This window comes from Bidens hawaiensis, unplaced genomic scaffold (genome assembly GCF_021521415.1).
Source record: "Bidens hawaiensis isolate Kalapana, Puna unplaced genomic scaffold, B.hawaiensis_p1.1 tig00015194_1, whole genome shotgun sequence".
NCBI lineage: Eukaryota > Viridiplantae > Streptophyta > Magnoliopsida > Asterales > Asteraceae > Bidens > Bidens hawaiensis.
In genome coordinates this window covers 486,294-504,238 of record NW_027492349.1, presented here as the reverse complement: position 1 = coordinate 504,238, position 17,945 = coordinate 486,294, and the positions used below count along the sequence as shown (strand labels likewise).

At 36.3% G+C, this 17,945-nt stretch overlaps 1 protein-coding gene across 1 annotated transcript; it reads left to right on the top strand.

The window, feature by feature from the left end:
• The first annotated feature begins 2,342 nt into the window (after window positions 1-2,342).
• Window positions 2,343-17,185, top strand: LOC143548550 (uncharacterized). The gene is made up of 11 exons (XM_077039674.1): window positions 2,343-3,448; window positions 3,569-4,292; window positions 4,373-4,850; window positions 4,943-5,094; window positions 5,175-7,940; window positions 7,984-8,169; window positions 8,277-8,471; window positions 8,571-8,774; window positions 8,848-8,979; window positions 16,431-16,760; window positions 16,835-17,185. The coding sequence occupies exons 1-11, from the start codon at window positions 2,343-2,345 to the stop codon at window positions 17,183-17,185; spliced, it is 6,624 nt and encodes a 2,207-aa protein (XP_076895789.1).
• The last annotated feature ends 760 nt before the right edge of the window (window positions 17,186-17,945 follow it).

Here is a 17,945-nt window from a genome sequence, read left to right as displayed (position 1 = left end):
TTTTTAACTTTTTTTCACAAAATAAGCTAAGTTTGGTGTTTGAGCTTATATAAGCTATAATTTGAAGAAGCTAATTGGACGATGGTTTTTAAGCTTATTTAAGGAAGCTTATTTGTGTAAGGGTGTAATTTACCCATTTACCCTCTAAGGAAATGGTTTAATCTATTTAACTCCATTTCACTCATATTAATTTTTAACAAATCAATTAGTAATTAACACATAATTATTGCATATTGTTCATTTTAACTCGTGAAAAGCATATTTAAAGTGTCATTTCATCCTAACCTATGTTGGGCGTTATAGTATACCCCATTGCCTAAGAGGCAAATGACGGATAATTAATAAGAGACCTTTATTACTATAACAATTTAACAACTTATTGACGCATAATTAGTAAGAGGTAAAATGCGGATTTTCGAAGAAGAGGCAACATTAATGAAAAAAAGATACATGTGATGAATGATTTAACAAGGCGCAACAAGAATCTAACACTCCAAATAATGGTATTGATAGTCGAGGGTCTAGTGACATTAATGAAATAGATGAAGCCACGAGTACACAACGTAGAATAGATGATTTATACATGAGTGCAGTTAAAGATATGATTGTAGAAAATCTAGCCAAACAAAGATGAATGTTTATTGAATATTAATGTATTTTTTTTAGAAATTTTACGTCATTCTCGATATAAATTTATCCAAAAATAATGGTATAACTCATAAAAATAAAGTAGATACATCTACCTATTCTAATAAAGTAAAATAAATGTAGACACTTGTCATGTTTTGGTTAATTATCACAATTTTTTTCCTCCAAAACTAATATACCCTAATATATGTAATAAATCAATAATTATTCAATTTCCTTTTACACTATATTTATATAATATCTATATATTTTTATAAATATAATATAACATATTATTTTACTATATATTTCAAAATACTTGGTGAATTCCAAAAATCAAAAACAAATCATGTTTCTCAATTAAAATTGTTTCAGGTTTTTTTGGAACTTAAATTTGATTTTATGGGTCAAAAGTTGGTAAACAGATTGTTTGGTACAAGTTAACTATATTAAGGTCAAAATTTGTTACGGGTCAAAAATGAAAATTTTGAGTATTTTTAAACATGATTCGGGTTTGAAATTTATTTTTAAGGACATTTTTTAAAATAATCAAAAAGTTCGAGATTTGGCAATTTGACTATTTTTCCTTCAACTATTAAAATTTAAGAAAAGATTGCGAACACTTTCGACATGCCATCCCCATGCATATTAATACTTCTACCTTTTATTAAATTTGAAATATTTATGTCAACATTAATTTTTTCCTTCAATGGTGATTAAAACGTTATATGGGAAACATGCCATGCAAAACTATGCTCAAACGAAACAAAATATTCACAAAATTGAGTGGGTTAACATGTTATTTATTTTGTTGTCATTATGACAAGTTGAAAAGCCCTTTGAAACTTATCAAAATCTTTTTTATGGTGTGACTCAAAAGAACATAGTTCGTGAAGAACATCAATTGTTACAATTTAATACTCTACTTTCCTTTGATGGGTGATAAATTGATAAATATATCAATAAAGGTAACGCCTTTTTTGTATTTAGGCTAAGTTGTTAGAACTACTATCGTATGGGAAGTCTTATTTCCGAAATTAGTTCATAACCAAAATATTTCAATTATACATATATGATACCGAGAATGAATTTTTCAATAGAAAGAAGCATTCTCGGGTACGTTTTTGCACGGACATTTTTTTATTAAGTTCATTTAAAAAAATCATTTTGTGATTTAAATAAAATCAATTTATCTACATATTGTATAGATACAAGCATAGATGCAATATATTTTTTTCATACACGCTATGTAATTATACTTATATTTTATAATTTGAATTATTCCGTGTGTAACATGGGCTCTAGAACTAGTATAAAATATAAGTTATGTGATAATAAATCATGCCCCTTTTGGTCATTTTCCTAATATAAGCTAAATAAAAAGCTAACACAAACACTTAAAAAGAGCTTATCAACTTGTAGAATATAAGCTAATTCAAACACATAAAAAGAGCTTATCAAACAGTAAAATATAAGCTATAAGCTTCTATACAATATAACCATAAGCTTAAAAAAAAAAACAAATAAAAAGCCAGGACAAACACCCCCTAAACATAATCAAATTGTATTATTATAATAATAATAATTATTATTATTATTAACATTTTAACCTAGGTTCAGAACCATCGTGTTTCCGCTATACCCTCCATAAACCCTCTTCACTCTCACCAATCGCCGCCACCAACCACCGTCGTCAACCGGAAAACAAAACCCTAATGGAAACCCACGAACAAAACCCTAATTTCACACCCAAAGTCTCTCACGAAGCCAAATTAAGACAACTACTACGCAACCTCACCTCAATCGACCTCCAATTATGCGCAGAAGCATCCAAAGAGTTCATCAACTTACTCAAAACCGATGACGGAGGTGACGTCATACGCCAGTACGTCCTGACGTCACCCAACTGCCCAGAGCTTCTACAAGCGTGGAACTTGAGACAATCCAAACCCGGGTTATCTTACATTATGTCGTTAATTAGTCATATTTTGAGTCATAGAGATGGGGTTTATAAACCGAATGACCCGGGTCGGGTTTCGGTCAGTCGGGTGTTGGATAAGTTTGCTAGGTTGGTTTTGGAAGAGAAGTTGGTAGATGTTTATAAGGAGTTGAATAGTAAGGAGAATAAAGGAAAGAATGCTGCTTTATTGTTGATGGCTTCGGTTGTGCGGCGCGGGTCCGGGCTGGCGGCTGACGTGGCGAAGAGTTTCGATTTTAAGTTGCCGGGTTTCTTGAAGTGTGCGGAGTATGTTAAGAGGCAGAATGGTGAGAAGGTGAAGCGGAAGGTTTCGACGAGGCGGTCGTATGTTCGGTTTGCGATGTCGTTTTTGGAGGTGGGGGATTCGAGGTTGTTACGGTGGGTGTTGCAGCAGAAAGGGATGTTTTCGGGTGTGCTTCGTGGGGTTGGGAGTGATGAGGAGGAGACGGTGGTGTATGTGTTGTCGACATTGAGAGATAAGGTGCTTGTTGCAGAGTCTTTGGTGCCTGTGGCGCTTAGGAGTGTGTTGTTCGGGAGTGTTACGTTGGAGCAGTTGGTTGGTATTTCTGGTAGGGGTGATGGTGGTGACGGTGCTGAGGTGGCGAAGAAAGTTTTGTTTATGGTGTGCACCGACCCGGCTAATGGACTGATGCCGGATCCAAAGGCGTCGCCTTTTCCGTTGAAGGGTAACCCGACGAGACTTTTGGGTGTTATGAAGAAACTTAAAGCTACCGAAATTGAGTTTCATAAGGATTTGCTGTTAGCTATTGTACGTGGAAGGCCGGCATTTGGCTCTGCTTACCTGGACGAGTTTCCTTACAACCTTGAAGATCATTCATCATGGTTACATTCATTTTTACCGAATTTGTGTTTTGTCTTATTATTTCTATTATTATTATTATTATTATCATTATTATTATTGTTGTTGTTGTTGTTGTTGTCTTATACTGAAGTTACTTGCAGGTTTGATGCTGTTTCACTGGCTGCAAATTTGATATCTTCGGTGAACGCAGGTTTATCGTTTGATTTTCTTGATTCAGAGACAGGGTTACCACCGTCTTTTAACAGCTCTGAGGTTCAAAGTATAGTTAAGTGCATAGCCCCACGCCCGTTTAATAGAATAGTAATGAATAAAGGGTTACTTCACTCTGAGTCTCATATTCAACACGGGACTTTACGGCTTGTTTTGGAGGCGTTAAATTTATTAGATTCCCTCTTTTCGGCTTTAAGCGAAAGATCCAAATATAGCAAGCAAATCGGGTGTAAATGGGTGTCTCTGAAGCAAGATATTCAGAATGAAGTGCAATTATTGCTTCCTGATCATCAAGTCTTGTTGTCATTAATTTCTTCTCTGAATTACCGCTACAAGGGTGACGAAAAAACCTTAAAAAGAAATGCGGATACAGCTGTTTTAGTTGAACGTACTTCTAGTAATAAGAAGTTAAAAACACGCAATTCGAATGAGGAAGCAGATATTCTTGTTGGCGGTATTGGTTCCTTTCCTGACACTGATGGAATAATAATGCAAGAAGATGAGAACGTGACTGAGTCTGATAATTTAAATGATAGTTCTATATCAATCATAGAACTCTGGAAATCACATGAAAGCAAAAACATAAACATCATTGCAGAGGATGAAGAGTTGTATTTCTACACTAAATTGCTTGATGCCCTCAAAGTTTATCATGTAAGTTTATTACTTTATTAACATGTGTCGATTAAATCTTTTTAGTAATGATTTCTGACATATGGATGTTTTTATTGTAGCGGACGATGCCATCGGTACTAGAAGGTTCATTTGATTTCTTTAAGGTTCTACCTACCAATGCATTATCATTACCAACTATTCTGCAACAATCATTACTGTCAGTATTAGTTGAACATATCGGTTGGTCATCTAAGCAAGATACTCGCACCAGATACCCTCCACTGATGTACAAACATCTAATGCATTTCATTAACTTGGTTGTACATTCACCCGTCGGAGAAATTAAAGATCAAGCATATGTGCTGGCACAAGCAGCCATGTTAAGCACTGGAGCGTTTGACAGTAACGCAACTGAAATCAGTGCATGGTTTTTATTTGTTCCTGGTTTTACCACCGAGGAGAGGGGTGGAACCGTCCAGAGTTTGTCTTCTGCTGTTGTAACCTTTTTCTGTGATGCTGTATCTACAGTTGGGAACAGTTTGTTTAAATATTGGGATATTGTCAGGTCCCAAATCAACCAATTGGGAACCGATAAAGGTTTGACCTTCTTTTGTTTCATTAGACTATTTCAAATTGCTTTTACAAATCTTGGTAGCTGACCAACTGTTCTATTATCTGTTTTTTGTCAGACGTTTATCCTAGGTTCAGTCCTCTCTTAATTTGTGTTCTTGAAAAGTGCCTACGGGTGCTCGGTTCTGATTCCGGGACGATTAGTTCATCTGAGAAATCAATGATATCTGTATATGTAAGCAGCACTTTGAGATACCTCTTGCAAACTCAGGTATGTAGGTTTACTGCCGCTTCTGTATATTTATTCTTTTAATTTTCTTTATATAATTAGTAAAATCTGATTTTTTATAGGTAGAGTCTGGATTGTTATCTTCTCTAATATGCCTTTCGTTATCTGAGAGACTTAAGGATATTAATAGTAATCTGTGTGATTCGAAGCCGTTAAAAAGCTTGTTGCTTTTTTCAAGTAGTATAAGAGATAAAGGAGTTTGCATGCTTTCTTCGATTGATAGTAAAACGGGCCTTCATGATGACTCTTTTCTGAAGCGGGCTCCCTTTTATGAGCTATTGCCAGCTGTTATAAGCATTGAAAGCCCGCATTTATCTGAGTCGTCAAAACTTCAAGACTTGCTGTTGGATAAGCTGTCGAAAGAGATTTCTGATAATTTTGTTTGCTCTTTCCGCCAAGTGTTTTTCTGGTTATATCACATACGATCTTCCTACTGTAATGAACCGGTGGAAAAACTTGTACAGATTTCTGAAATCTGTTTTGCTCTCATAAAGAGCATGTTAGCACACGCGTCAGCCAATCGCTATGCACAAGAAATTGCTGAAACCATTTTTTGTCATCCTGCAGTAATAAGTGCTGTTGAAAGCCCGTTATCTGTTAACAAGGAACTAAGTGTCAACATTCTTGATCAGCCAACAGATAGTTTTCGTTGTTTAGCACGAGAAGGAGTTCATATAACTGACTATCATATCTTACCAGTAGTTGACATATTTTGCAACCAGTTCTCGTTTAGCATTGATATGAATAAAGAGGTTGCAAGGGTTTTCAAGTGTCTTCTTCAGAAGCTGGTTCTGATGTTAAAGACGAGGTTTGATAAGTTCATAGAATCCAAAGATCCACTGCTTCTAATCCCATCTTTATTTTCTTTTCACAATTTGATTCGATTCATATCCCCTCAAGAACTGCTTGAATTGGTTGATTGGATGTTTTCCAGAGTCAGTCTTAATGATTCTTCTGTTCTTGAAGCTTACAAAGTCTCTGCTCTGTCTGTTGGATTAAACATTGCTGGTTGTGCATTTGATTTCTTGTTGTCTGGCAATCAAGAAGTTGATGTTTCTCTGTTTGAGAAAGTGTATTTTCGCGTAGTTGAAATCGCCTCTCGTTATGATATAGTTGTTGCAGATCTTTGCTTGTTGAAAGCTGTTAAGATTGCAAGTGGTCAAAGTCAAACTCTTCTAAATCATATGGCTGTGTCATGTGTAATAGCAAGCACACCTATGAGTTTACTTTCAAATTGCTTTCAAAGAGTGAACATGACTAGGGCTCAAATCTTGTTTCATTTAACCGAATCGAGTCTCCTTCATTTATCTTTCGTTGCGGACCCGTTTATGCAGATCGTGAACGGTGGCAAATGTGATGACGATTTAATGGTTTTGTTTTTGCCAACTGCTTTATCATTCTTGAATTTAATCTCCAAAAGATACGGAGAGAAGTGTGACACGCATGTTAGAACCACATCTTCTTTGTATTGGAAAATATTATTCAAAGGGTTCTCTAATTGGAAGACTTTTGTTTCTAGAGATATATTTCAAATAAAAGTTGACAAATCCGTGCCCGAAACGTTAGAAGAGCTTTTTGATCTTTTCAACAACAGCCTTCTTGGAAAATCACTTGATGTCATGAAGCATCATCTTGTGTCAAACGGGCCCGCTGTGAAACGAAGCAAACGGTTGAAGTTAGTTGATTCTGTTATTCCATCAGGGACTGATAATATTTTGGAATGTAAGGCTTCTAAAATTGATCATTATTCCATTAATGAATCTTTGAACCTTATTATGAAGGCAGTCACAAAGGTACTTCTTTGCAAGATGTTATTCTCATCATCGGAAGTATTATCTGACAAAGAATACTCGACAAGTGTAACATTCGTAAACTCGTTAATGTCCACATGGCGGTTAATTGTCAAAAAGTTCCCTATAAAGTCAAATTGTCAACCGCAAGTCAAAGACGCAAAATGCGCATTGTTCAGGCTTTTGGAAAGCTTTATTTTGAAGATTTTGGTTGAAGCTATAACAGAGATGCATAACAACTCTGAAACAAAATCAGATTCTGTAATTAACCTCGAACAACTTGCAAAATCTTGTCTTCTTCACAGATTTGAGGATCCTGCAACACTCATCATGCTTAGAATTGTTTTAACTTTCGAAGAACAAGATAAATCATTGCATATTCAAATTCTTCAGCTGCTGTTATCTCATTCTCAATTTGAGCCCACCGTTAAATCTGCCTATAATTCTTCAAGTTCTTTACAATTTGGGATCATTTTTAGACCTATGTCTAGTATTCTAAGATCACTTACTTTGGTTCGAGTGGACAAGTTACACATATCTGAGTTGTACGATAAGCAATTGGAAATAATTAAATTGCTTGGAGCGCTATGTCATTTCAGGGCTCAGTCGGGTAGTGCTGGTTTTGAAGAAGATTTTGGGATAAATGTTAAAGAATTGTTGTTCTTACTTTTATCTTCTTATGAGGCTAATGTAAGTGAAAAAGACTTGGAGATTTATAAGATTATACAAGAACTTGACAGTATTGATGGGCCGGATTCTAGTTATATTGCTGACATGGATTATCTGTACGGAACTGCTGCTACAAGAGTTAGAAAAGTACGTGAGACGGAACAAGATTTTTCTTCTGATGACGTGGACGAATATGAAAACCGCAGAAATCAATTCAGAGAAAACCTTCCAATTGACCCGAGAAAATGTGCAGCTACAGTTCTCCATTTTCCCTATCACAGGCGTATGAATTCAGAAGCTTTATCGTCTAACAAGCTTTCAGATGATAATGCAGGAATCGTGAGTGATAGTTCTTTATATGCTTCTTGTGTTCATCGATACTTCTTTATAACTTCATTGTTGCAATTGACAGGTATACGATCCGGTTTTCATCTTGCGGATGTCATTACACTGTTTGTCAATGAAATACATAGAACCCGTTGAGTATGCAAATTTAGGTCTGCTTGCTGTCGCATTTGTTAGTTTATCCTCACCTGATGTTGACATCAGAAAGTTAGGATACAAGGTGGTGGAAGTATTGAAGGGGGCATTAGAAGAGGTTAGTTAAGTAATTTTAGTCGAGTTCAATTGTCTCAATATCTGTTTGTTACTTAATAATTTTGTTAAAGTGATTGATTGTTATTATCTTGTCAGAAAAGTCAAAAGAGAATGAGAAAAGAAGTCAACCGACTTCGGCCATTGTTGACACACGTGCAAAACGGTATATCAGAGAAATGGCTGAGAATCCCTTCGGTGCATGCTTTATTTGCTGCAGAGGCTTCAGTATTATTATTGGATCCATCAAATGATAATTACAAATCCATAACTAATATTCTTTTGCACTCGCCTATGAAAACCAAGGTTTATACTTTCAATTGTTACCTTCTTTCATCTTATTTAAAGTCACTTTCATTCTCTTAACTTATATATATATATATATATATTTCAATTTTCTTGCAGACGATCTCGTTCTTTGATGAATTTTTTTGGAGTAATTCAGCTAGTTTTAAATCAGAGAGGATATGGATTCTTCGCCTAATGTATTCTGGTTTAAATTTAGAAGACGATGCTCAGGTTTATGTCAGGAGCTCAATTTTAGAGAAACTACTGAGTTTTTATAGTAGTCTTCTCTCGGATAATGAATCAAGGGAGTTAATCCTTCAGGTATCATATTAATTACAGGTTTCTGCTTAATATTATTTTCTAAATCTGATACCAAGGCCATTCTGTGCTGCAGATTGTGAAGAAATCTGTGAAATTTGATAAGACGTCTACATATTTGATTGAACAATGTGGTGTAATATCATGGCTGTCGTCTCTTATTTCAACTTTTAGTGGATGTAAATATCAACTTGCGGTAATTCTAGAGGTAACAAGTAACAACTTTATTATTATTATTATTTTTATTATAATAACCCAAACTTTTGTATTAGATAACAAACGAATAACCATAATTTTAATATAAATATTATTTTAAACTGTAAATGGTATAATTAATAATAATAATAATAACATCAACGGATGAGTGTTTTGAATAAAATATGAAATTTAAGAATTTGAGTTTGAGCAAGTTTACAACTTGTAACATTCCAGCGAAAACTTGAGCAACAAACAACTAACTTATTTAGGAATTTGATCACGCTTATAACTCGTTTAATATATATATACACAAACGCGATAAGACTCCAAGATAACAAAACCCTACTGCCATCATATTCGGTTCTGCCGTTACTTGAAAACCACCGCCGCCGCCGCAACTGTTTTAAACCACCACCACTGGCCTCTCTCTCTCTACGTGACCCTACCTTGTTCCTGATTCAAGCGGTCGCCGGTGACTCCACTGCCGACGGACCGTCACGGACCTGTAGTAGTTCATCGCTGCTATCCTTGCAAATTTCATTGCTTCCGTGTCGCGAGACAAGTTCACTACGTCACCACCGTTCGGGTTTTCACTTTCGATCGGTTCTGTTTAGAAGACCGATAGAGTCACCGTCTAACGCAACGTGAATCACCTCCGTTGTCTCCGTTCCCACTTCGTTCCGCCCGACTATTGAGGTAATAGTTCCGAGCCTCCGCTTCTGGTTTGTATAGGTTTTAATGTGTTACAGTATGGCATATTCCGGCGACTAACACGTATAATATAATAACTAAGAGATTTTAGTTTACAAAGAAAATGGCCACCCAAATAATTTATAGTTCTGTTCGTCTTACGTGTTTTGATGCACATTCATTTAAGTATTATAATCTTATTCCATATATTATTACTCATGCTTTTGTATAAAGAAATAAGTTATGTTTGAGCGTTTTTAAATGACAACGGAAAGAGTTGTGTTAAAGTTGTCGGGATCATCGATTAATAAGTGAGTTGGACAATGTAACGTAGCACAACGTAAATCTTATTGAAATAAATGCAATGTAGGTGTTAGTACAACGTAGCACGACTCAACTTTGGTAGCTTACTTTGTTCGGCTAACTAAGGTACGGTTTCCTGTTTTTGCTATTTTTAGTATTAATTATAGTCCGTTAGTTTGTTGTACGGTTTCTGTTTTCGTTTACTCTTAGTATTATTATATTCCGTTACTTCGTAGTACGGTTTCTGATTTCGTTCATTCGTAGTATTAATTATATTTCGTTACTTCCTAGTACGGATTCTGTTTCTTGTTACTTCATAGTACGGTTTCTGTTTTTGTTACTCTTAGTATTAATTATATTCTGTTACTTGGTAGTACGGTTTCTGGTTTCTGTCACTCATAGTATAAATTTTATTTTGTTACTTTGTAGTACGGATTTTCGTTACGCGTCGGTTATATTTTGAGTTCAGTTATTTTATATAATATATTTTAGTTATACGACTTTAGTTCAGTACTCTGTTACCCGAGCATTTCTGACTTGTCGTTGGGGCGTCAACGACATGGCACTTATCGTGACAGTGCGTAATCAAAGTTCACGGCGTCTCTGAAAGTACTCATGTAGTACCTTGGCCACTTAGAGGCGTATAGATCGATCTTAGCTCCGACTCCTGACATGGCACTTATCGTGACAGTGCGTAATCAAAGTTCACGGCGTCTCTGAAAGTACTCATGTAGTACCTTGGCCACTTAGAGGCGTATAGATCGATCTTAGCTCCGACTCCTGACTCCTGACTCCTGACTCCTGACTTCTGTTTGAGATGGAACAATGTGTGCACGCCACCCACACCGTCTCCTTGGTGCATGGACTAGCTAGCTGTGTACCCCTCTGTTTAGGCTCTGGGTGCTTCCGTATTACACGACCTATTTATTTTAACGTCATCGTCGTGTATTTTAGTAATTATATTTTGTTTCGCTATATTTCTGGTCCGTTTTGATATGTGTATATGCATTTGATTAAATTTGAGTATATTCAGATCTCGTCCCGATCGTGTATCGGATTATGTTTCGCATTTAATTATAGTTCAGTTAAATGTTACACGTTATATGTTACACGTCACACATTATATGTTACAAGTTATATGTTTCTGGCTCTGGGTGTTTTTGTTATAGTTCTGATATATTTCCGCATGCGTTTGACCATGTTCTGGCCAAGTGTCGGATCATACATCCGACTTTTATTAAGTATATGTTTAGGTAAAAAGGGTTGGTTTCGAGTTTGAATTGAAGTTCGTATATTTATTCTCTTACGTCTTTCCTTACTTATACTATTGTTCTTTCCGTTACTGGGCAATTTTTGGCTCAGCCGTGTTTTCTTGTTTTGTTTTTCTTATTTTGTTTTCAGGTAATCCGGGATTCTGGGAATTTAGTGATGAGAGATAAAAAAAATGAAGTTCAAGCTTCTAAAAGTTAATTCATTTTGTTTAATAATATGACGTAGGTTGCATTAATTTTTGTTGTATTTTGGATTGTGGCGTTGATTTGATATCTGTAATAGTAACACGTTAGCCTGTTCCGGGTTGGGGTGTTACAGTTATGGTATCAAAGCTCAGGCTCTTTCCTGTAGAAAACTTATACAATAAATAGTTAATCATGTGAGTTAATGGGTAGACGTCGGGTTAGGATTCCTCTTTTCGTTCTCCGCGTATTCCGTAAATCTTTATCTTTCAGCTCATACGCTACCTTACTTCCAGATGCCTCCTAGAAGACGTGTGAATCGCCAAAACGAGAATGATGCTGGAAACGACCCTCCTCTTGCGACCCTTGTTACTAACGCCGTCAATGCAGCTATTGCGGAAATGGTCCCTAACATCATACAACGGTTGCAGCAGAACAATGCCGGTGGCAACAATGCCGGTGGCAACAATGTCGGTGGTAACAACGCCGGTGGCAACAACGCCAGTGGAAACAATGCTGGAGGCAACAATCATCCTGTTGGTATTCATGTCTGGCTTGAGCGTTTTCAAAAGCAAAAGCCAAAATCCTTTAGTACTGCTAGTTCTCCAGTAGAAGCTGAAAACTGGATCGCGCACATCGAGAAACTGTTTGAAGTGCTGGGTGTTGAAGATGTGTTTAAGGTTCGGTTAGCTACTTACAAGCTCGAAGATGACGCTCACAGATGGTGGAAGACACTGAAAGCTGCACGTGGTGGAGACAATTATGCTGCTACACTTCCTTGGAATGAATTCCGTACTTTGTTTTACCAACAGTATTTCACTGATGCTGATCGCAGTGAATATTTGAGAGAATATTCTTCAATTATTCAGGCTGATGAGCCCATCGTTGAGTTTAAAAATCGTTTCAGTCGATTGGTTAGTTTTCTTGGCCCAACTGTAGGCACGCAAGAACAACAGACCAACCATTTCAAGTGGGCCATTTGTGACCGAGATAGGAAGTTTATCTTGAACCTCCGTTTTAATGATATAAATGAGATAGTTGATGCGGTTAAGAACCTTGATAATGATAAGAAACACCGCCAGAAGTCTTTTGATGAAAGTCGTAAGCGGCCAAGAGAAAATAATCAGGGTCAATCTTCTTCTCAGGTTGGAACCGAACAGTCCCTTGTACCCCGAGACCGTAGACAGCGTACTGATGGGAATTTCAACAATCAGCCACGAAATGGGGGAAATCAAAATCAGAATCATAGGACCGCACAGAATAATATGCAACAACATCATAACCCCACCAGAGCTCAACCACTTAATCAACAAAACCGAAATACTCCTCTGTGTGGCACGTGTGGGAAACGTCATGGAGGTGCTTGTCGTCGAGCTGAAGGTCGTTGTTTTAGATGCGGAGATGCAGGACACATGATCAGAGACTGCCCTCAGCGGGACCCTAGAGCTAATAATGGAGAAAACGCTAGACCTGCGCAAAAAGATTAGTTCTGGGGAAATGGAAGCCATGAACCGTTTTGATTATCCGTATTTGTTTTCGTTTTAGTACCCCGTATTTCAGTTTATTTGGGTCGTGTTTCGTATCATTTACGTCAAGACTTTGACATCATTTTTTTTAGTATATCAACACGTCATTTTTTTTTATATAAGTTTAGTCTTTAAGATGTGTAATGGAAGGACCGTTAGGACACACTCGTAAGGTAAATTGATGATTATGGTCGCGAACGTAACCATGAATTTACAGGTATGTATGTGTGCTACTAAAATCCATTTTGCAGCTTAATGTTCCTCTAATATTTAGATACGACATTGTCTTAAGTTTTCGCTATTATCTGCTAGTGTTACGTGTCTTTTATTATATATTTATTTATTTTTATATCAGTGTAGAAATGCATGTTAATATTCAAAATATGTTTTTGAAAAATTACGTTTCAAGTCTTGATTTTTTTTTAGTATTCCATTAGTTATCACTTTTTATTTCCACTTATAAGTCACATGTTTCAGTTATCTGTCTTTCGTTTTGGTTATTAGTTACACAATTTAGTCATAGGCTTTAGCTCATCAAAATTTATTTATTGTAGTTATTAGTTATCCACTATGTTATATGAAATTCTGTGTTCAAATGAAATTTTGATTTCCGTTTATAAGAACTAGTATTATCCGATACAAGTTTTAGGTTACCCATAGTTTCGTTCAATATCATCATGGCAACGAGTCAGCTATTTCAGTTTGGATGGTTTTGATTTCATATGAATTCTGTTTTATATGTCCTAATATTTGTTTCCAAGACTTTGCAATTGTCATGTCTGAATTTATGAAAGTTTTAAGTTTGTTTCGTTTCCGTGATATCCGGAAGTATGTGTCACCGTCTTACAATTTCGAGGACGAAATTTTTTTTTTAGGGGAGTATAATTATAATAACCCAAACTTTTGTATTAGATAACAAACGAATAACCATAATTTTAATATAAATATTATTTTAAACTGTAAATGGTATAATTATTAATAATAATAATAACATCAACGGATGAGTGTTTTGAATAAAATATGAAATTTAAGAATTTGAGTTTGAGCAAGTTTACAACTTGTAACATTCCAGCGAAAACTTGAGCAACAAACAACTAACTTATTTAGGAATTTGATCACGCTTATAACTCGTTTAATATAGATATACACAAACGCGATAAGACTCCAAGATAACAAAACCCTACTGCCATCATATTCGGTTCTGCCGTTACTTGAAAACCACCGCCGCCGCCGCAACTGTTTTAAACCACCACCACTGGCCTCTCTCTCTCTACGTGACCCTACCTTGTTCCTGATTCAAGCGGTCGCCGGTGACTCCACTGCCGACGGACCGTCACGGACCTGTAGTAGTTCATCGCTGCTATCCTTGCAAATTTCATTGCTTCCGTGTCGCGAGACAAGTTCACTACGTCACCACCGTTCGGGTTTTCACTTTCGATCGGTTCTGTTTAGAAGACCGATAGAGTCACCGTTTAACGCAACGTGAATCACCTCCGTTGTCTCCGTTCCCACTTCGTTCCGCCCGACTATTGAGGTAATAGTTCCGAGCCTCCGCTTCTGGTTTGTATAGGTTTTAATGTGTTACAGTATGGCATATTCCGGCGACTAACACGTATAATATAATAACTAAGATTTTAGTTTACAAAGAAAATGGCCACCCAAATAATTTATAGTTCTGTTCGTCTTACGTGTTTTGATGCACATTCATTTAAGTATTATAATCTTATTCCATATATTATTACTCATGCTTTTGTATAAAGAAATAAGTTATGTTTGAGCGTTTTTAAATGACAACGGAAAGAGTTGTGTTAAAGTTGTCGGGATCATCGATTAATAAGTGAGCTGGACAATGTAACGTAGCACAACGTAAATCTTATTGAAATAAATGCAATGTAGGTGTTAGTACAACGTAGCACGACTCAACTTTGGTAGCTTACTTTGTTCGGCTAACTAAGGTACGGTTTCCTGTTTTTGCTATTTTTAGTATTAATTATAGTCCGTTAGTTTGTTGTACGGTTTCTGTTTTCGTTTACTCTTAGTATTATTATATTCCGTTACTTCGTAGTACGGTTTCTGATTTCGTTCATTCGTAGTATTAATTATATTTCGTTACTTCCTAGTACGGATTCTGTTTCTTGTTACTTCATAGTACGGTTTCTGTTTTTGTTACTCTTAGTATTAATTATATTCTGTTACTTGGTAGTACGGTTTCTGGTTTCTGTCACTCATAGTATAAATTTTATTTTGTTACTTTGTAGTACGGATTTTCGTTACGCGTCGGTTATATTTTGAGTTCAGTTATTTTATATAATATATTTTAGTTATACGACTTTAGTTCAGTACTCTGTTACCCGAGCATTTCTGACTTGTCGTTGGGGCGTCAACGACATGGCACTTATCGTGACAGTGCGTAATCAAAGTTCACGGCGTCTCTGAAAGTACTCATGTAGTACCTTGGCCACTTAGAGGCGTATAGATCGATCTTAGCTCCGACTCCTGACATGGCACTTATCGTGACAGTGCGTAATCAAAGTTCACGGCGTCTCTGAAAGTACTCATGTAGTACCTTGGCCACTTAGAGGCGTATAGATCGATCTTAGCTCCGACTCCTGACTCCTGACTCCTGACTCCTGACTTCTGTTTGAGATGGAACAATGTGTGCACGCCACCCACACCGTCTCCTTGGTGCATGGACTAGCTAGCTGTGTACCCCTCTGTTTAGGCTCTGGGTGCTTCCGTATTACACGACCTATTTATTTTAACGTCATCGTCGTGTATTTTAGTAATTATATTTTGTTTCGCTATATTTCTGGTCCGTTTTGATATGTGTATATGCATTTGATTAAATTTGAGTATATTCAGATCTCGTCCCGATCGTGTATCGGATTATGTTTCGCATTTAATTATAGTTCAGTTAAATGTTACACGTTATATGTTACACGTCACACATTATATGTTACAAGTTATATGTTTCTGGCTCTGGGTGTTTTTGTTATAGTTCTGATATATTTCCGCATGCGTTTGACCATGTTCTGGCCAAGTGTCGGATCATACATCCGAATTTTATTAAGTATATGTTTAGGTAAAAAGGGTTGGTTTCGAGTTTGAATTGAAGTTCGTATATTTATTCTCTTACGTCTTTCCTTACTTATACTATTGTTCTTTCCGTTACTGGGCAATTTTTGGCTCAGCCGTGTTTTCTTGTTTTGTTTTTCTTATTTTGTTTTCAGGTAATCCGGGATTCTGGAAATTTAGTGATGAGAGATAAAAAAAATGAAGTTCAAGCTTCTAAAAGTTAATTCATTTTGTTTAATAATATGACGTAGGTTGCATTAATTTTTGTTGTATTTTGGATTGTGGCGTTGATTTGATATCTGTAATAGTAACACGTTAGCCTGTTCCGGGTTGGGGTGTTACAATTATTATATTATTATTATTATTATTTCGTTTCTAGTGATGTATATCATCAAATGATTTTTTTTTGGTAGGTGATAAACGATGCTGTCGCGTCAAGGAACACAAATCAGTGGTTACAAGCGCAGTCTGTGGAGCAACTGACACAAATCTCATGTCATTTATATGTGCTATTAGTTGAAAACATAGAACTTGTGAAAGAATGTCACTTGGTTGATTCAGTTTTGGAGTTAATTTCTTCCACATTAGAAATATCACAAAAACGAGATGTGGTTCAACCACATTTCACCTTTTCGTTCGAAGGTCTATTTGAATTGTCCCAAGCCATTGAAGGAAATTGTAATGCAGAAGTAGGGCTTAAAGTTGTACTAATGAGCACTCCCCAACCAGCATTACTCACCATGGTAATCTGTCATGTATTTCTAGATTAATAATATTATTTTGTTGCACTATTCTGAATTCGTGTATGGTTTCACAGGACCAAGAAAAGCTTAAAAAGTTTGTACTTTGGATGGTCTCGGTTGCACTTAAATCTAAAGGATGTGATGGACAAACGAATGAGTCATTTGTATCGAAGCTTTTAAGGTGGTTGACTGCTTCTGTGATTGTGGGACCCAAGCATAATATTGAAAACGAAACATTGCAGTCTTTTCTGGAAGCAGAATGGTCGGTAAAGCTGGTGGTGTCTGGGTCAGAAGAATTATTAGCTGCTACTATTTATTATCTTTACCAGTGTCTTGGGAAGAAATGTCAAGTGCTTACATCTGTTGTTGGTTCACTTTGTTTGTTACTCTTTCCTGATTCCGCACACGCAGGTATGCTTACCTGATGACTATTATTGATTTATTATCATTATTGTTACTTGTGTCTTAAAAAGTTTTAATTTTTTTCGTGCTGGATCAGACGCGTTGACATCTTTGCTATCCAGAATACACTGCCCGACTGAAGCTAATAATTTATGGAGATGGTAACATTCTCACCAACGTAAATATATATCTTCGTGTAGTTTAAATTTTTAACGAATAATTCTCTTGAAACAGGTCATTTGAGGAGCCATGGAAAGATCCTTTAACCGAGAGTTGTTCTGTAGACGAGATCGAAGCATGCCAACGGGTTTTATTGGTGGTTTTGAAGGTTCTTGGGAAGAAGTCATCACTTTCACACTTTCTTGAATATATAGATTTAGAAAATTCAGGTGTTTTTAAATGGGAAAGAACTCTTGCAGGACTGTAATGTGATGATGAAAAGAAATTTTTGTGGGCCCTGAATGGGCAGTTTTGACTTTTGTGTTTTCAACACAGCTTTTTTTGTTTTATAGTTGTAAGGAGCCTGATGATGTTGTGTTTGCTTCAATAACATTTTTACAGAATATTGTAATGTTAAATGAGTTGTGCTTATTCGGGTTGTACTTTCGGGTTTAGGTTTCTCAGGTCGGGTTTCTCGGGTTTGAGAAATTTTTTTCAAGTACTCATACCCGACCCTAATCTGATGCAGTTAAACAGGATTATTCGGGTTCGGGTTCATGAGTACGGGTTAATCGGGTTTCGAGTATTTAACCTAAAAAACTATATGCTAAAATTCAAGTGAAT